Here is a 21,112-nt window from a genome sequence, read left to right on the forward strand (position 1 = left end):
ATAAAACGTGTAATATAATTACATAACATTTTATTTTAAAATAAAAATTCTTGTCTAGGACTTTTTCTGTACAAAAACCAAATAAATATTGCTTTAAAAATAACAGTTGTAGCCAAGGCGTACTATAAATATAACTGGTAACATCCTTTAACTCATTTTTAATCTGTACTGAACTCTGAACCCTTAGTGATAATAAATTAACTCTAGTATTTGTATTTGAACATTTAAGTGAAATATAAATGTAAATACAATCTAAAATGAACCTACAAATAAGTGGTCTATGGGCTTGCTAAGTGGCAGTCTGGACCATCTTTTGTGATCCAATATTTGATGCAGTATTTAATTGGAGTGTCTCTCCGTTTTCCCCAGAGAGCAGGGGTGTAGGGGGAGGCAGGGACGCAGCACCTGCCGCCTCAGCCTAACGCTCATAACAAAAGGAGGCAAGCAAGTTGCAAACGTCTGCCATTAAGATTCCTGGTGCCAGCTACAAACTCACCGGAACATTGTAGATGTTTCTTTCATAATAAGAAGACATTCGGCTCGATGCTCTTAATAAAACTTGGAATACTTGAGAAAAGAGAACACAATATTTTGAAACGTATATAATGTAAGATTTTTTTATGTTGTGCGGTGTAGCAAACGCAATAATCTCCCAGTTTATGAAAAAACAGAATATTTGGTTTTAATTTTGTAAATCGGACACCGGAAGTGCTTTTGTTGTGTCGAAGACTTGACCTCAAAAAAGCCAGAAGGTGGTGAGGGAAAGGAAAGAGAGACGAGGGAGAGAGAAATACATTAGAGAGACGGAGAGGCAGCGGCAGAGAGGGCGTCCTTGGATAAAAGTAGACAACAGGAGGTATCGTCCTCCTGTTCGTTAGAGCTGGATAAATCATCGGATTCGTCGTATTGGCTTTAACGACGTAGCTACAAGCATCACCTCGCCACCTGCAGCATCCGCTGTTCCGCATTCCCGCTGTCCGGGCACAGGATCGTTCATTTCAGCAAGGTACACAAATCACACGCCTGCGTGTTTTACTGTCATGCTTCCAGATCCACCTTAACGCGGTGGTCTCATGAGGCTGACTGAATGTCCTGATTAGTAATGTTTTCGACGCAATATCCTACACCAATGACATTAACAAATAGCGTTACAAAACGCGCTCTTCTGTACTCTAACGTGACGAACATTAGGCGAAACTTTGTTAATTTCTTGCCTCTATGCTTAGAAGCATATAAACCGCCTCACAATATGACTCAGGACCCTTAGCATGCACTGTAAATACCTGATAGTTAGTGCGTGTTCTGAGTCTCATTATTGGGTTGTGCTTTTAGGTTCGGTCGCAATCATGTCTGAACCCTCATAGACTGAGAGACCACAACAGAACTGGGAATAATTTATTTCAGTTGAAACCAACATGGACACCTAAGATTGACTTGAAAATTATGTGGAAAGAGTCTGTATTATTTATTACTATGTTGTGTACAAATGCAATGTCACCCCAAATATCTGATATTTAAGACCTTACAGAACGCAAAAGTACAGCTATTTAGAGTTTTATAGCTAAGAGAACAGTGGAGAGGGAACCCCCCCCCCCCAAGGACCAGGCTCACAATGGGCCTTGTTTGGAGGTAAAAGTATAAAAGATCACAATGCATGTATGAACAGAAACCAGTTTAATGTCTGTGTGTAGTCTGAGTAGAGTTTATTTGAGTAAGAGTTTACTCTACATACAGTCGTAGAACTTAAAAGTGTCAGCCTTTACCACAATCAGCTTTCATTTTTGAGCGCGGTATCACCTTGTTTTTACCGCGTTGAAGCGTGTGTTACGTGTTTTTGGCCTATAGGTGGCTCTCAGCCCCCACACTGGCCCCTATGACGCCGTACTAAGAACATGTTATATGAGCCCAAGTAGAGTAACGAGACAATGTCTTAGTGGTGTAATGATTAGTTATTGCTTAACAGCTTTGACTCGTCAGTTTTTTTGTTTGGGTTCGAATCTCGGTGGAATCAGAAGTTGTAATTACTGAACAATCAGCGTTTCTGTTTATGGAAAACAACTCGTTGTCTCGTTTTCCCAGCTTTTACTCTGGTGGGGAAATCAAACTTAGAAAGTACATGACACACCCGACAGTACTTAAACACGAGGACATACTGTATAAAGACAGCAGCAACTTCAGCAATTGACAACAAACACTAGCGCACATTGACAACTTCAATCCATCCATTTTCCAAACCGCTGAATCCCATATGTGGGGTCGAGGGGGTGCTGGAGCCTAGCCCAGCTGGCTATGGGCGAGAGGCAGGGTACACCCTGGACAGGTCGCCAGTCCATCGCAGGGCAACACACAGGGGAATCGAACCCAGAACCTTCTCGCTGTGAGGCAACTCACAATTTGACAACTTCATCCAAGTCATCTGCCTATGAATAAGTGGCTCCTCCGCACCAAATCGTTGAAACCTCACATCACTGTCTGCTTCAGATGGTGATGCCACTTCCCCAATTCTCTCGTTGCCTGCATTAGCACATGCATACATTTTTGGTTAAGCTCTATCTGGACACATCATCTGCCATTCAGGCTCTTACGTTTCATTAAGAGTCAGAGCAAACTATAGGTCATTGCGGTCTGAGTAAATTTTAAGAGTTTGTTTTCTCCAACTTAGAAGCTGCTATAACAAGAGAATGATTTATTCTTTTGTTCTCTGCTTTTTTCTCAAAACAAAAAATCAGCTTTAAATCCAACTCTGTGCCTTGTGTCAAAAAAACAACAACACTTAAATTCTGTTTGTCTATCCAGTTTGTTTTGTATTTTTTCGTCATAACCAACAAACCGGAAGACAAGTACAGACATACATATAAAATACATTTATAACACAGATTGATGAATAAATATATATTCCTATTTTATGTTACTATACTTATATTGTCATATTGAATTGGCTGGAGATGGGACTGTGTCTCTCGGCTGACTCTGTGTAAAGACATCAGCAGCTTTGGCAATTTACAACAAACATTAGCGCGCACTAGCGAGCAAAGACACATAATAATCTATAATATTTAAAAATGAACTACTCTACATTTAATGATACAATAACATGACATCGTTTTTTGTGCTTAATGTGCAGACACAGATAGAAATTAACAGTCGGACCTCACATCTTTGCGCCACCAGGTGGTTAAAATGAGACTAGCACCCTAAATTTTTTCAGCTTGCTGCAGGATTAAAAATCCTTAGTCGGGGATGCACCCGTTGCACGGTGGCGATGCGACCGTACTGCATTAAAGTACAGAGAGAGCAAGTTGATGCTCACACAAAGTGCACACCAAGGTTCTCTGAAAACTTCTCCTCCTGTCCCGAGTTTTAAAGTCTACAGCTAACACAAAACCTCCACACATAAGCTCAAACTTCAGGACAATTTGTCAAGTCAGCAAGAACAAAGATGAGAGAAGAGGGGGCCTCACTCAAGGAGCATTCTGTTCCTTGTCTAAGTCAAACACTACGTCACAGAGTCATCAAGTCAGAGTGATCAAATCAGAACTAGGCTTCCTGCTCAAAAGATAACAAAAGAGGACCCCTCTTGCTCAGAGGCTTGCAGCAATATACTTGAACAATGCATAGAATGTTTAGGGATGTATATGATCAACACTTAAGAATATAAACATAATTTAAAAACAATCAGATCATTATTAAGGCATTAATAAAAATGAAAATGATTGGCATTAAGGGATAATATAAAATTTCCACCACACCTCTCAGCTGCTCAGTATCAATGAAGGCTACTCTGGAGTAACAATTGAAAAGCCTCCATGATGCACTCTTACTCCGAGTAAGACAGTGAAGCTTTCTGACACACAGGCGATCCATGTCAGCATGGCCAACTAGTTCAACAGTCCTTTGTTCTAACACCAGTGCTAACACCAGAAAAGTCAGTTCTTTTATCTCAGACAGATGTGACCCTCAGCACCCTGCTGTGACTGCTGGACATTTGAGAGATGAGGAGATAACGGACTAACAAGAAGTATACTTTATGATATTGTTGTGTGTCTGCCCTTCAGCAAAGCTAATGATCACTGCAGTGGGCGAAGCTACACTGTCTAATTATCTGAACAGTATGTATGTGTGGCCTTTCTCTCAGCTCAGCTATAGGAACAGCAATAAGCAAATGAAAGTGATGTGATTCACTGACTTAGTTTTGGTTTCAAGGGTTACATTACTGCTTTGGCTTCATGCTGTTTTAGTATATTTTTGTGCTGGTCAATAGGTAAGAGCAGGACCAGTTACAAATTTGGAACTTTTTTATGTTTTTACTTATCTATCGTTGGCTTATTTTAAAGCTAAGCCATAGTAGACTATTTATATACTATTTACCATATTTACAGACATTTTAATGAGACTTGTTAAATTAGTCCAATTAGTCCAATTTAAATTAGCTGTGGACCTAATTTAAACATCACAGTGTGTGTGAATTGCGAACTGTGGAGTATTTTGTTAAACTGTACAGTTTAGTATTATTATGTCAGTGTTTTACACTACAATTATTCCTGTTCATTCGTGGACACTCACTGCTAGAGAGTGTACCTGTGAACATCACTCTGCTTCGCCCAGATGATAGTGTGTCAGACTACGGCAGAGAGCGGACCCACATGCACAGTGCGAGGACACGATGTTGGGTGGTAAATTCAATTCAATTTATTTATATAGCGCCAAATCACAACAAAGTTATTTCAAGGCACTTTACAAAGTAAGGTTTAAAACCTCACACAACTAAACCCAACAAATCCCACATACAGCAAGCATTTAATTTGACAGCAACAGTGGAGAGGAAAAACTCCCTCTCTAACGAGGAAGAAACCTCCAGACTGGATGTGGGCGGCCATCTGCCTCGACCAGTTGGGGTGAGAGGATAGAGAGAGAGAAAAGCACAGCAACAAGCAACAACAAGCAACAACAGAGCACAGGCAGGATGGTAGGACCAGGGACTGGATGCAGGCAGGATGGTTGGATCTGCAGCTGCCCATCACAGACACCAAACTTTGAGTCCAATGATACCTGTAGGTGAGGAGAGAGAGGGAGAGAGAGTGTGTGTGTGTGTGTGTGTGGGGGGGTAAAGAGAGAGAGCGGGGGAGAAGCACAACTACTGGAGAGAAAGAGACAAGGTTAGTTAAACATGGGACAATGATGGGAGGTTATTGGACAGAGGAGGTAGAAGGAAACAGAGGAGCTCAGTGTATAAATTAAGTCCCCCAGCAGTCTATGTCTATTGCAGCTTAACTAAGAGATGGTTGCTGTGACTAACAATAATTGCCAGTGACCTGAACCATCTCTAACTATAAGCTTTATCAAAAAGGGAGGTTTTAAGCCTAATCTTAAAGGTGGAGAGTGTGTCAGCTTCTCAAACCTGAAGAGGGAGCTGGTTCCAGAGGAGAGGAGCTTGGTAGCTAAAAGCTCTGCCCCCTGTTCTACATTTAAACACTCTAGGAACCACAAGTAGCCCAGCGCTCTGAGAACGAAGTGTTCTGCTGGGATCATAAGGAACTATGAGGTCTTTAAGATAAAAAGGATTTTATCATTGAGTACTTTTTAGGTGAGTAGGAGAATTTTAAATTCTATCCTACATTTTACAGGCAGCCAGTGCAGAGAAGCTAATGTAGGAGAAATGTGATCTCTCTTTCTAAGTCCTGTCAGAACTCTGACTGCAGCATTTTGAATAAGCTGTAGGCTTTTTAAGGAGCTGTTAGGACATCCTATGAGTAAGGAGTTACAGTAGTCCAGCCTAGAGGTAACAAATGCATGGATCAGTTTCGCTGCATCGCTCTGAGTTTTGACTAGTTGTTCTGTTTCATTTGGTTCCAAGGACATGAATCCAATAACGGAAATGGTCACTATACTGTACTATACAAGCAACTGAATATTATATTCATCTGATAGAAAGTGTTTGATGAAAGTATCTGTTAGTGTTTGCTGCTAGAATTCAAACTTGGCATTTTGACATTCCAAGTACCAACTGGGGCTATGTATTATACTATACAGCATCACAGACAACCAATTATCAAGAATAAATCTACAGCCTATTTGTGTCACTTTCTAACTATGAACTATGCACATTGTGCTTGGCTCTTTTGTGATTCTGTGTGCTTCTTTGTGCTGTGAGGTACAGTAAAGGTAAAACAGAGCAAAGACTTTCAAGGAAAAGTCTATAGATATTCCATGAAAGGATAAAATACATTTGTGTTAACAGAAGCGCTCATATTTCTTCTTCTAGCTTCATCTCTCTCTCCCTCTGTACTCGTAATTGACAGAACTGTTTTTTACCAGGGACTCTGGGTTGGGGTTACAGGAGACACTAAGGCCTCCAGATGGAACGGGTGGATGGGGGAACTGTCTGTTTCAAAGCAGACTCCTGCTTAGTTAAACAGGCAGAAACGAACTGTATTATGAGAAGCAGAGTTACAGTGAAGAGAAGACACACGCATGCACACACGCGCACACACACACACTTCAGTGGTTCTTTGTTTAATGGGGCAAAAAGTTGCAATAGAGACTCAGACCCACTATTGTTCTATAGTGACCACATGATGATCAGGTGTCAGGACAATTGCAGATATAATGGAGCCGCCAGTGCACATTGTGTCATGATTTGGGTTTTGTTTCTAGTTGTTTCCTGTCGTCACTACTTCCTGTTTTATTTTGTAGACTTCCCGTTGCCAGTTCAGTGCTCACTCCCTAGTTCATTCACCCACACCTGTCTGTAATCAGTTAATCACTCACCTGTGTATTTAGTCACCTCCTGTTCCCGTAGTCACTTGCCAGATTGTCGTGTTTCATCAGTGTTGCGTGTTTCTTGAAGAGTCCGAGTTTCCTTAGTGTTCTGTGTTTCCTGAGCGTTCCTAGTTTCCCGTGTTTCACGAGTTTTCGTGTTTCGTGTTCCGTGTCCCTCGTGCCTGTTCCTGTTTTGCCTTGCTCCGCGTATCCTGTCTGTAAAAGAACCTGGACTAACTACCTGACCGTGAGTTTGCCTTATCCCTGCCTGTACTTTTGCCGTGATCATTTTGTGTATGACCTGGACCGTCTGACCTTGCCTTGGGAATAAACCTCTGTTTGATCATAATCCTGCCTCCGTGCTGTGCATGTGGGTCCGCCGCCTGCCCGAGCCCTGACACATTGTGGAACCTTCAGCGTGGAAAAAGCTCAGACATCGTGGAAGATATAAGATATATATGTTAGGTTTAATGTTTAACCTCATGAACAAAAGCACTACACTACTAGCACTACTCTGCTCTGTGCATGACACTTTTATGACATCTCTACCCGTAGCCGGCTTTGATATTCAATTTACATGTGACAAGATAGGGCTGACTGTTTGACAGCTGTCAATCAAAGTTTGAAGAAAGCTATATTATATAACCCTCAAAGTTGCTCTCTAGAGCAGATAGTGAGTCCTCCAGTGGGTGAGAGTCCTGATCCATGATGGATGTCAGTTTAGCCAGGATCCTTCTCTCACCGTGTCCAAAGTGCAGCCCAGGACAGAGCTGGACTTTTTGATGACCCTGTCCAGTCTCTTCCTGTCCCTCACCTTGATGCTGCTGCTACAGCAGATGACACCATACAGGATGGCTGATGCCACCACAGAGTCATAGAAGGTCTTCAGCAGTGGCCCCCTCAGTCCAAAAGATCGCAGTCTCCTCAGGAAGTAAAGTCTACTCTGACCCTTCCTGTACAGACCATTCGTGTAATGAGTCCAGTCCAGTTTATTGTTGAGATGCACAAGTGGGTGCATTTCTGGATGTGCATCGGTGGGATGACAGCAGACTGTCGTCGGCAAAAATCCACCACCCTCTCCTTTGTTTTCCCTGCATTAATCAGGAGGTAGTTGCGCTGGCACGAGTCCTGAGCAAGTCCTCTGTACTCTGCATCGTCATCATCAGTGATAAGTCCGACAATCGCAGAGTCATCAGAGAACTTCTGCAGAACACAGCTGTCCGGGACGTGTCTGAAGTCTGACGTATAGAGGGTGAAGAGAAAGGGGGGCCCCCACACTGCAGGCCAGAGTGTCAGACACACAGTCCATGGCTCTCACAAGTGCCCAGGAACCACCAAAGTGACTTGGGAGGCTGGTGTTGAAAGACGGAGCGTCCAGAGGCCCACAGGGGGTGACGATGACCTCCAGGACGAGGACGATCTAGGAGACTGGGGAGTCGACAACGGAAGAGGCAGCGCCACCCTTGTGGCAGAGAGCAACAAAGGTGAGGCCATCCACTCAGCCGTAGAGCATGGGGTGACCAGAGAGAGTTGCTTGGGCCACCAGGAGCAGGAACAGGAGAACTGGGACTGCAGGATGGCAGCGAGACGCACGCCATGGGCTGGAGAGCAGGGCAGGGGAGTCGGTCCCAGACCCAAGGACCATAGCAGAGCAGAGGCAGGACAGTGTTCAGAAACCCCTAGGGTGGACACCTGGAGACACCAAAGCAGAGGAAACCAAGGCCGACGTGGTCTCCCTTGGACCACCTAGAACTGAGCCAGATGCGGTCCTCTCTGGACCACCAGAAACCCCGGGGGTAACACCTGCAGACATGAGAGCAGAGGGCACAGGGACCGGAGCAGGCGTGGTCATCTCTGGTCCACCAGGAGCTGAGACTGGCATGGTCATCTCTGGTCCACCAGGAGCTGAGACTGGCGTGGTCATCTCAGGTCCACCAGGAGCTGAGACTGGCGTGGTCATCAACAAACCACCAGGAGCTGAGACTGGCGTGATCATCCCCGGGCCACACAGAAGCTGAGACTGGGGTGGTCGTCCCTGAGCCTCCAGGAGCTGAGACTGACATCCCCGGACCACCAGGAGCTAAGACTGGCGTGGTCATCTCCGGACTACCTGGAATCAGCACTAGAGGGGTCCGCCTCAATGGGCCATCAAGAACTAGAACTGGGGGGGTTGGCACCGGACCATCAGGAACCAGGATTAGAGGGTACCGCTTTACCAGGCCACCAGAGACGAGCCAACAGGGGCTGGAATGGCCCCTTCCAGACCAACAAAGGCTAGAATCTGGGCAGGAGCTTGGCTTGACTGGGCACTTCAGCCAGACATGGCTGAAGTGGTGCTTGCACTGACCATGGCCGAACAGGAGCTGAAGCTTGAACTTGACGTGGCGGAGCTCGAGCTCGAGCTTGACGTGTGGAGCTGGAGCTGGAGCTTGACGTGGTGGAAGCTGGTGCTTGGGCTGGAACTGGGAGTGGTTTGTGCACAGGGGCTTGAGCTGGGCAAGATGGCTCCTGCACAGGTTGAGCTTGACATGGCAGCTTAGGAGCTTGAGCTGGCCTAGACTGCTGCGCTGGAGCTTGAGCTGGCCGTGACTGCTGTGCTGGAGCTTGAACTGGCCCTGACTGCTGCGCTTGAGCTTGAACAGGCCATGACTGCTGCGCTGGAGCTTGACGTAGCTGGGCAACAGGTGCAGCAGGGGTCAGACGTGGCTGGGTGACAGGTGCAGCAGGGGTCAGACATGGCTGGGCGACAGGTGCAGCAGGGGTCAGACATGGCTGGGCGACAGGTGAGAAGCATTCAGTATTCATTACTGAATGCTTATGAGTATTGTATTTGTGAGATTGCATCTGATACACAGGCTTCATGTGCTTCCACTGTCTGCTCTACTGCACTGCTTTAACTGATCTACAAGGAACTTACGACTTAAAGACATGGACCATAACAATTGTATGTTGTTTTGTTTTTTCTTCACTACACAGGCCTGGGTCTGGACTGAAGGGTTCTTCTCTGACCACTTGTGATCCCACGGCTGTCCAAATGGAACGCTTGCTGTATGTGCTGGTCCTCACTTTAGTGGCTCTAAAGGAGGCTTTAGGTAGGTGCCCGGTTTTTTAGTGTATTAGTGTTCAACTACATATTCAGCAAAACCAGGATTAGTGTGGATTGTCATCTGAGGAAAGATGAGAAAAATGGAGGAGCTCAGCATATCAAACTGCCTAAAGCTATAGCAACTTAACTAAGAGAGTCAGCTTTAGCTACAGTAAAAGCTTTATCCAAAGGAAAGTTTTAGACTAGTTTTAAAAGTACAGATGGTGTCTGCTTCCCTAACCTGTTCCAGAATCTGGTCCTGCAAGAGAAAAGCTTGGTCGTGAAAGGCTATGCCTTTACACATAGATTGACACTGTCAAAATTTAAATTTAACAAGTTCTTCTTACCTAGACAGCTTCTTCTCCATAACTCATATGGAGTTAACTTCAATAATTAACCCTTTCAAGTCGTCATGTTGTCTTTTAGACCCAATCCCAACCAGATTACTCAAAAGAAGTTCTACCTTTCAACTCGTCTATTAAATCAAATCATCCAATCTTTACATTTAGGCTACGTACCTCAGGCTTTTAAACCTTTATTGAAAAAAACTACCCTGGAGAACTAGCCAACTATAGGCCCATTTCAAATTTACCCTTTATTTCTAGATTCTTGAAAAAATCGTGGCTAAACAATTATCTGACCACCTGAGTGGGAATAACCTGTACCAAGATTTTCAATCAGGCTTTAGAAAACATCATAGCAAAGAAACAGCTCTGGTTAGAGTCACTAATGATCTTCTCCTAGCTTCAGATAATGGTCTATTTTCTGTCCTTGCCCTGTTAGGCCTTGGTGCTGATTGATTGATACAATTGATCATAACATTCTGTTACAGAGATTAGAACATAGAATCAGAATTAAAGGATTCTCCTATTTGTTGAACAGATTTTAGTTTGTTCATGTTAATGACAAATTCTCCACATGCACAAGGATTAGCTATGGAGTACCAAAGGGTTCTGTGCTTGGTCCAATTCTGTTCAGCCTATACATGTCTCCTCTAGGTAAGATTATTAGCATTCTATAAATTTTCATCTCAGCTATAGATGTCTTTGGAACCAAATGAAACAGATCATCTGGTCAAAATTTAAAGTTGTTTCAAAGACATCAAAATCTGGATGTCCCAGAAAAATGTAAAAAATGTAAAATGTAGGATAGAATTTAAAATTCTCCTACTCACCTACAAAGCACTTAATGAAAAAGCTTCTTTTTATCTTAAAGACCTCATAGTTCCTTATGCTGCCAGCAGAACGCTTCATTCTCAGAGCGCTGGGCTACTTGTGGTTTCTAGAGTGTTTAAATGTAGAATGGGAGGCAGAGCCCTTAGCTACCAAGCTCCTCTCCTGTGGAACCAGCTCCTTGTTCAGGTTTGAGAAGCTGACCACTCTCCACCTTTAAGATCAGGCTTAAATCCTTCCTTTTTGATAAAGCTTTTAGTTGGAGATGGTCCAGGTGACTGGCAATGATTGTTAGTCACAGCAACCATCTCTTAGTTAAGCTGCAATAGACATAGACTGCTGGGGGACTTAATATATACTGTACAGTGAGCTCCTCTGTTTCCTCCTACCTTTGTCCAATAACCTCCCATCATTGTTCCATGTTTAACTAACCTTGTCTCTTTCTCTCCAGTAGTTTTGCTTCTCCCCCGCTCTCTCTCTCCCCCACTCTGTCCTCACCTACAGGTATCATTGGACTCAGAGCTATGTGTCTGTGATGGGCAGCCGCGGATCCAACCATCCTGCCTGTATTCAGTCCCTTGTCCAACCATCCTGCCTGTGCTCTGTTTTTGCTTGTTGTGTTTGCTGTGCTTTTCTCTCTCTGTCTATCCCCTCACCGCAATCGGTCAAGGCAGATGGCTGCCCACATCCAGCCTGGTTCTGCTGGAGGTTTCTTCCTCATTAGAGAGGGAGTTTTTCCTCTCCACTGTTGCTATCAAATTAAAGGCTTGCTGTATGTGGGATCTGTTGTGTTTAGTTGTGTAAGGTCTTAAACCTTACTATTTAAAGTGCCTTGAGATAACCTTTGTGTGATTTGGAGCAATATAAATTAAATTAAATTAAATTAAATTAAATTAAATTAAATTAAATTAAATTAAATTAAATTAAATTAAATCAAATCAAATCAAATCAAATCAAATCAAATTAAATTAAATTAAATTAAATTAAATTAAAATGATGTCTTTTGGCATATGGAACTATGGAATTCGGGATGAGATGAAACTTTAACATCAATAATTTGTAATTTGTAAGGATTTCTTACTTTTTTATATCCAGTGAAGAGATGTTACGTTATTGGGACAAACTATGAGTTGGCTTAGACATTATGATTCATTGATTCAAATAGAATTATGTCATCTACATTCATCTACTGTAGTATGATAATGTTCCTTTGAGATCTTTGGCCCCCTTATAATATGACTTCCAACATGTCTGACATATTCATGTTTAATCGGGTTGGGTGGGAGGGGAGGTTGCGGATGTGCATGACTAGAAACTCTGGCAAAAAGGGCAAATTAGGGTGTCTTGGCACAGGGAACAGGTCTGACTTAGTGCCAGCACTGTAAACCAGGCTCCTGCTCTGCTCTTACAGCGACTAAACACCCCTTTGCAAATCGTTATCATGCTCTCAGAGCACCTCTTATAGCATTCTGTTTTCCAGGTTCAGTAGTCTTTCCTGCAGAGCATGGAAAGGGAAGGTGCTTTCTAATAATATTACCTCCTGTAGGGAGGGGGCAGTCACTTGGCTTTGCTGACATCAATGGCAGCAGAGCCATGTGTACTTATTCAATCTGACCATTTAAAATCTCCTAGTTACAGTTCTCTACCATACTGTGAGATATCACTGTCAGAGAAGGCATGCCAAGTTGTTGAGTGCTCAACAGAAACAGCCTGATCACTGTAGTGTTATTTTTACCTATTATTGTGTGAGAGTCTTGCTTCATTCATTGATCTTCCATTTAACATTTTCATTCAAATCCATCAATAAAATAAATACTTTTATCAGTACTGTCTTGGTTTATCTTATCGTTTGTCTTTGCAAATTTCATATCAGTTTCATTTAGTCTTGATTGTCTCCTTTATTTTAGGTGGAGATGTTTGTGTGTCGGGTCATGACAGTGGGCCTGTGTTTGAAGAACAGCCAAGCAGTTTAATCTACCCAGAGGGACTGAGTGAAGGCAAGGTGATCCTGAGCTGTCAGGCCAGAGCTAATCCAACTGCCTCCTACAGGTGGGTGATGTGCCCACACTTACATATACTGTGTGTGTTTATATGCACTTGTGTCAAAACCTTTTACTGTCACAACCAGCGATGGAGGAAGGACCCAAATGCACAGTATTAGCTTGGTTAAGATCAAAAGTTTTAATAATCGAGGTCAGGCAGGCAGAGGTCATACACGTAGCAGGCAGGAACTGGATCCGACAGGGAGTAGGCAAAGACGAGGTCAACATACATACAATGGTCAGAACTCATGGCACTGGATTGTCGGAGACTGGGCTAAAGGCAAGGTCGGTAATAAACTAGGTCAGACACGGAACACAAGATGCTGGAAGTACTGGAATGCTGGTCAAAACAATGCAGACAATCTGGCGGGGAACTATGGCAAGAGACGTGATATAATATAATTACTAACAGGACACAGGTGAGTTAACTAAAACCGGTAGTTTTTACCCACCGATAGTTAAGTAAAACTAGAACTGCTGATGTTGATGCTGGAAACAGGAAGTGGTGACAAAATAAAACCGGAAATGACTAACACAGTGACTAATAAACATGAGCTGTGACATTTACACTTAGTTTGGTTGTGTTTTTATTTTCGCAACCTTATGTTTCAAATTGACTTACTATATGGTTGACTTATGGTTCAAACTGATTTGGTTTCTGTTGTGAGAAAAAATATTTCTTCCTTATTAATATGCAGTTATTATATGATTTATTACTTATGTTCTGCATTTAATATATTGTGTTTTGTCTTACTGTATGTATTTGTTTTATTTTGTTTAATTATTATCTCTGCCTAATAGACTCTAGCTCCCAAACCTAAGTTGTGTCTCTCTGTCTGTTGAGACTTAGTGCTCCTTTCTCTCTGATAGTTGGACGTCAGCAATGCAGGTGTGAGAATTTAAACATCTCCACACACACGGCGACAGGGAGGAGATAGTGCATGCAGTTTGATTGGGCTTCACAGACATTCCACCGTAGTCGGACAGAGGGGTTAAAAGGCAGAAGCAACTTGAGGATTGTGGGCTCTTTGCATTACACCTTCATGGTGTATGCACTGATCTCCCCAACTGGGTTTTGGTTTGTTGATGTGCACGATCAACATCCATGCTTTTGATTTGCTTTCCCCATTATTTTTATTTTCCTTCCTTTTTATATATTAAATCTCACCAAAGGCAACTCTCTTATCTGCGGCTTTATGGGAAATTTCCACCCCAGTTACATAGATACAAAGTTAATTTTTTAAAAAGTGATGTGTGAGATCAGTATCTAACTCTCTGGAACCTTTTACTGGTTTGGTTTATTAAATTATTAGCTATAATTTTCTCCCTGACTTGCAGATGGCTTGTGAATGGCACTGAAGTACCACTTGGTTTGGATCCCCGGTATACCGTAGTCGTTGGCAACCTGGTAATAAACAGCCCTGACTCTGGCAAAGACACAGGCTCATATCAGTGTCTGGCTCTCAACCGCTGTGGGACCATCGTCAGCAGAGCAGCTAACCTCAAATTTGGCTGTGAGTGATCAGAGACAAAAGCCAAAAAGAATTTACTTTACTCAAAAAGGCAACACACACTTGAATGATTTGATTTGACCCATACTAACAGTATATAACAGAAGCATTTAATATTATTTTTTTCCCCAAATCACTTAATGCATTTAGTGGTTACTACCAACTACATATTATTGCATTTTCTTTTGCTGTGTTCCTGTGTAAATGTTTTGGATTCTCTTCTCTTTGTCCTTCATCCAGACCTCCATGACTTCTCTACAGACAGCAGGAGTCCTCAAACAGCATACGAAGGGGTAGGAGCATTCCTGGCCTGCCAGCCACCTCCACATTACCCAGGTATTGGAAGGTTTCTTCATTGAGAAAAAACTGGTAGAAAGCCTACAACAGCATGCAGCTATTCGTCTTCTTTAATGAGACAGAGCTTTTTATATGGATACATTTAAAATTAAGTTGTATTGTTTTGGCTAATTCTCAGAAGGTACATGTAAACCAAGTTTAGACTGGATTTGTGAAAGATAAATATAATTCTTTCTCCAGCTTTGTCTTACCGCTGGCTCATCAACGAGTTTCCCAACTTCCTCAAGCAAGATGACGGCCGCTGGTTTGTGTCTCAAGTAACAGGGAACCTGTATGTGGCCAAAGCAGAGCCAAACGACACAGGGAACTACTTCTGCTTCACCACCATCAACATGGACGTCAGTACCAAGAGCACGTTCAGCAAGGCCAACCTGCTCACTGTCATAACTGATGGTGTGTTATGCTTCACATCACTATGTGTAACTTAACCATACACGGTGGTGTATATATTTTGCTATTTGCCATCTTTCTCTGCCACTATAAGAAACAACAAAGTTGTAGAAAATAGAACACATTTATGCTGTGGCATAAATAAACTGAATATATTTAGAAACAACAACAACAGAAAATGTAACACTGTTTTCTAGTTTTTTAAATTTAAAACAGTGAGAATCAAACTTACTTTGCTGGCATTGTAGTTGAGCATGTTAAATTCTGGGTATCTGAGCAGGTCACAACTTGGCCAATTCACATTTCCACTGAGCTACAGAATAGAATTTTAGGACACGGGAAAGATATTGTCACGATTCGCCACACAAGATGGCGAATCGAGTTTTTTGGGGTCCATGAGACTCCCATCAGAGAGGGGAGCAGAGGTCAAATTCACACTCCTGCAACACTAAACCTAAATAAAACCAGGCGGGGCAAATACCCGATAAACAGAACAAGACACAAATCCAGATGAACTAATACAGCTAAACATGAGCAAGAGCTAAGGCAGACTAAACATGAGCAAGAGCCAAGGCAGGCTAAACATGAGCAAGAGCTAAAGCAGGCTAAACATGAGCAAGCAAAGGGCTGCACACATCGTGTCTGAGCATATGAGAAACATTAATGTCACGTCTTAAACGCTCAGCAATGCATGACTAACATGGACAGAGTTAAACAAGCATGACTAAGTGAATAAGTAAAGGCAAACAAACATACTTTAGTCCAAGATGCTTAGAGTCCCTGGAAATGCATGAGCCATGAGTAGCATGCATGCAGCATTGAAGGGAGGCAGAGGGGAGGGTCCAAGTGTGTGAATTGCAGGGAGTTTACTGAGGTAGAAAGAGGGAGTGGGTGCCCAGAGCCCAGAGCAGAAACATGGTAAGCCCAGGAATCATCCATCCATTTTCCACCATTTATTTGCTTTGAGAGGTGGGGTACACCCTGGACAGGTTGCTAGTCCATCACAGGGCAACAACCATTCACACACACCTACAGGCAATACACCCGGAGAGATCCCACATGCAGACTCCACACAGAAAGACACCCGGAAATCAAACCCAGGGCTTTCTCGCTGTGCTACCCACTGCACCACCGTGCCGCCCACCATGCATAATGCATAATATTTAACACGTTTTACCATGTCTGCATGCAACTAACAATTTGAATGCACAGAGCCCAAAGGAAATCAGTAGAAATCCTAAAGAAATGTGTTTTAATTAATTTTTTATTTAATAAATTTGAATTACCTTTGTTATTTGAATAGCTCTACTGTTAAACATTAGGTCGGGTCAAAACGTCCCCATATCCTCCTTAAATCAGTTTAGCAAGCGCATTAGAGGGTATATAATAATATAATAGGTATAATAGATGAGACACTGAGCTACGATAACAGGCTGCGGGTCTAGCTGTAACTCATGATGTTTGGGCTTAAATGGTTGGGGGTCGTGTCATCAGTAGGACTCCTTTCGTGTTGTCTTCTTTTCTGAGGACCTTCATGAGACACAAAATCATCTGTTTTGTTTTGCCCATTCTCTTTGTCCAGTTTCTTCCAACATCTTTTCCTTTTTGTACCAGTAGTTAAGGTGTCATCCCTAACAACTACAGATGGACAATACAGGAGTAATGCACATGTCCCATCCAGCTCTTCAGTTAGGAACAGGATGTACAACGTGAGCGATATTAACCTGGATATGTCTACCTTTTTTCAGGCAATTCCAGGAAGTCAGCTCCAACCATCAAAGTGCGCTTCCCAGCAGAAACCTACGCACTCACAGGACACACTGCTCAATTAGAGTGCTTTGCATATGGAAAGTAAGCTTAAAATGTACAAACTGTTACATAAAGTAAATACTAAATACAAATACTTTATGTAACAGCAAGAAGCATGTTAAGCTTTGATATTTCTTCTCAACACTGTTCTATAACATTAAGCTTGCCTGAACTTCAGCTTTGCATTTGTGTATTCCCTCATATACATACATATATCTTCATATTGCCCATATAGCCCAGTTCCAAAACTGAGATGGAGGAAGGTGGATGGACTGATGCCATCCAAGGCAGGTTCTTCTGCAGAGGGCCCAACTCTCACCCTACAAGAGCTCACCTTTGATGACGAGGGTGTTTACGAGTGTGAAGCCTACAACTCTGAAGGAAGTGACAGATATCAGGGACGCATCACTGTTCAAGGTAAAGAAATGAAATTGTTACCATCAATGCTTTCATAATGTTACTCTTTATTATTTGAAACTCATGTGGTGTAATTTCCTGTGTCTTCTTTCAGTCATTTTTTTCCCTGCCTTTCAGCTCAGCCAGAGTGGCTGCAGGTGATGAGTGACTCAGAGGTGGAGATTAGTTCTGAGCTCCACTGGAGTTGTGTTGCTGCTGGTAAACCACGCCCCTCCATACGTTGGCTACGGAATGCACAGCCGCTCAGCACACAGGTAGCACATAGAAAAACGATGTTGAGTTAAGGTGCTCATGTTAACATATATGTTTGTTTTTTTTATTTTTCTCTCTGTCTCCTGCTAATAAAGTCCAGCACTTACAGTAAATCTAATTTTCTGCTGTGCAATGGGTAGTAAACCATTTTAATGCTTTCAATTTCCAAATGTTTCATTTTCTAAATAAAGTCAAAAAAATGTCTCACTTGACTCAGCGAAGCTTAACTTTTCCTGCATTCCTCATTCATCTTACTGCAGACCTTTATACCGTAGATAATACAGTTAGCACATTTGTTGGGTGGTTTCTAATACTTGTTCCTGAGTAACATCTCCTGTAAGATTTGTTCATTTTGACCATCTATGTATCTCAGGGGATTTTACACATTGTACATTCTCTGATTCTCTATCTTCTGTCTGACTTTGACTACCTCCCAGGATCGGATGGAGGTGAGTGGTGCTCGTCTTAAAATAAGTAATCTGGCGCTGGAGGATTCTGGGATGTACCAGTGTGTGGCTGAAAACAAACATGGTACTATCTACTCCACTTCTGAGCTTAGAGTCCAAGGTAGGACATATTGAGTTGCGCTTCCAGTTGAATAAAACTACTGTTGACTATTACGGTTCCTTTATTACAGTAGCAGTACAGTAAAGACCCTACTAACTACTACATAGTTAGCATCAACATATTTTTGTTTACATATAAAACCATCAGCCCTCTTCTTCTTTGTCCAGTTCTTTTCACTATGTTTCTACTTCCATTTTTTTTTTCAGTCCAGGCCCCAGACTTCAGGTTGAATCCAGTACGAAAGCTCATCCCAGCAGCCAGAGGAGGGCAGGTGATAATTGAATGTCGCCCCCGAGCCGCTCCCAAGCCCAGTCTGTTCTGGAGTCGTGGGACAGAGCTACTCACCAACAGTAGCAGGTATTGCTGTAATTTGCTTATCATGCCTAGTGAAGTGCATTTGCTTTTCATCCAATTGATTCAATTTATTCCAATTGAACTGAATTCAGTTTAGTTTATTTATTACAGTGTCAATTCACAACAAGTCAAAACCAATTTGCAGGTTTAAGGTTTAGGAACTTGGAACTTGGAAATAAATATACTAACTAGAGATGCTCGATGTGATGATGGAGAATTAGTGAACGTAACAGACGCATTGAAAACCAAACTAAAAGTAATTCAGACATTTTCATGTTTACCTGAATAAATCAGTGTAAGAAGAAAACTAAGCAGTTATAACATAATTGAAACTAGCTGATGAATTCAAAGTGTAGCTAATTGGAACTGCAATAGTGTCACGGCGCTCTCGGTAGCGGACCCACATGCACAGTGGAGACAAGGCTCGGTGACAAAAGGTTTAATAGTTCTCGTAGTCAGGCAGGCAAGGGTCGATATACAAGGTAGCGGTTTCAGTACAGGCAAGGATCTGGCAATCGGTGGTCAAAAAACAGGCTCGGGTCGAATACACAGCAATCCAGAAACTCCAGCAACGGTACAGACGAGGGCAAGGCAAAAGACACGGTCAAGACAGCAGACAGAAACTGGTGCACGATAAACTTACAGGAAGACGCTGGAGAGTTGTCACGGGTGGATGAACAAACAATCTGGCAACTGGGCAGGGCTAGAGCTGGTGCTTAAATGCAGAGTGATGATGATGGCTGGATAGGTAGCAGGTGAGTAATTACTAACAGGACACAGGTGCGTCAACTAAAACCGGAGGTAAAACTGGAACTGAAAACATGGGCACTGAACAGGAAGTGGTACAAAATAAAACCGGAAATGAGTGAGAAACCTGACTATGTGACGTGAACTGTGACAAATAGTTGCAGAGCTGAATGTGCAGAAATTAAAAGGTTAAAAACAGAAAAACAGTTTTTTATTAATATATATGTTTGTTTATGTTGGTACAAGTCTCTTTTAAACAATTCATTTAATTCTCACTAAAAAATATGTCCTAACCCACAATGACTGGTTAAGGCAGGGAGCGCAGCAGACGTAATCTGCAATCTTACAGCTGCAATGTACATTTGCCACCAGAGGGCAGTTGTGCACTTCTGGCCCTCGATAGTGCACAGAAGCCTGTACAATTGCCTGCCAAAGCTTTGGTAGTTGTAGGACGATTTATACCATTGAATTACATCTGAGTTGCATAAGTATTAGTGCTGGGCAAGACTGTGTTAACACAGACAATGCGTGTTAACGCCGTTTGTTTTTATTAATAATGTTTGGAAATTCTGTTGCACCTTGGCTCTGAATACACATATAGACAAACGATGGGTCACAGGTGGAGCAAGCTGTTTATCAGTACTGGCCTTAAATACGCTTGTAAACCAATGAGAACCGTTAGGGGCGGGGTCTAAGACCGCTGCAGCGCTCACTGAACCGGATCCGAATAGAGCCGGGGCCAGATAAATTAAGAAAGGTAAAAGTGTCTTACGTCAATTTAAATATCTTCTGAAGGCAGAGTTCTTGGAAACAAGTCATTTGTAACCACATCAATGCTGATCCTGAATCAGCTGAATCGCACTGTAGTACTTAGTAGAATAAACAAACAGTGAGGGGAGACTTCGGCAGACTACATTGAATGTAGCATGTGGAAGAAGTATAAAGAAAAGCAAGGCAAGCTAACAAATGGCTAAGCAGTTAGCTGCAAACTCCAGGCCAAGTCATTTCCTAGAGTTGTGGAAGATATCAGTCTGAGGAACATTAATAGAACCGGAACGAACACTTGCGAGCCTCCCTCAAGACAAACTATCAGTATCAGAGTTGTATGAAAAGGAGAGGAGGTACAGCGTCTACCAACTGTTGCTCTCATCTCATCATGGAATTTATTACTGAGTGCTTCTTATAATAATACGATCAATCGTATTATTATAATATATCATACAAACTCATGCAATTAATGCGATTAAGGCAAATGTGCCCTTACACTCTAGCTGTGACATAACGCACTCATCACGCACAGACAGAATAATTGAAAAGCTGAGTATTTCGGCAAAAAACCACCCAATACTTAAAGTGCTATGAGTCAGAAACTATTAAAGACATTAAAAAGCTGACCAAACAGTAGATTAATGGTTAAATAGCTGAAGATTGTTTTGTAGTTTAAAAGGTGTCTGTAGCTTAAAGTATGCTGTAGTAGTTAAAGCTGAAAGTAGACAAACCTGAAGAGTGTTTCTCCATTTATTTCTATGAGACAAAAAACTGAAAAAAGCTTAATATTTCGAAAAACTATGAAACATATGAATAAGAAAAGTAATAGCACACTTCTCCTGAAGTACCTGAATAGTTTGATTTTGAATGGTATTAGCTGAA

General features: G+C 42.4%; 1 protein-coding gene across 1 annotated transcript in view; it reads left to right on the top strand.

Moving 5' to 3' along the window:
- The first annotated feature begins 727 nt into the window (after window positions 1-727).
- Window positions 728-21,112, top strand: part of cntn2 (contactin 2) — a 52,672-nt gene continuing 32,287 nt past the window's right edge. The window contains exons 1-11 of the mRNA XM_029150698.3: window positions 728-1,006; window positions 9,736-9,851; window positions 12,924-13,065; window positions 14,397-14,572; window positions 14,810-14,905; window positions 15,107-15,319; window positions 17,065-17,167; window positions 17,361-17,542; window positions 17,660-17,796; window positions 18,232-18,361; window positions 18,568-18,718. Of these exons, the coding sequence (XP_029006531.1) occupies window positions 9,794-9,851; window positions 12,924-13,065; window positions 14,397-14,572; window positions 14,810-14,905; window positions 15,107-15,319; window positions 17,065-17,167; window positions 17,361-17,542; window positions 17,660-17,796; window positions 18,232-18,361; window positions 18,568-18,718 (1,388 nt within the window). The 5' untranslated portion in view covers window positions 728-1,006; window positions 9,736-9,793. The remainder of the gene's footprint in view (window positions 1,007-9,735; window positions 9,852-12,923; window positions 13,066-14,396; window positions 14,573-14,809; window positions 14,906-15,106; window positions 15,320-17,064; window positions 17,168-17,360; window positions 17,543-17,659; window positions 17,797-18,231; window positions 18,362-18,567; window positions 18,719-21,112) is intronic.

This window comes from Betta splendens, chromosome 5, assembly GCF_900634795.4.
Source record: "Betta splendens chromosome 5, fBetSpl5.4, whole genome shotgun sequence".
Lineage (NCBI taxonomy): Eukaryota > Metazoa > Chordata > Actinopteri > Anabantiformes > Osphronemidae > Betta > Betta splendens.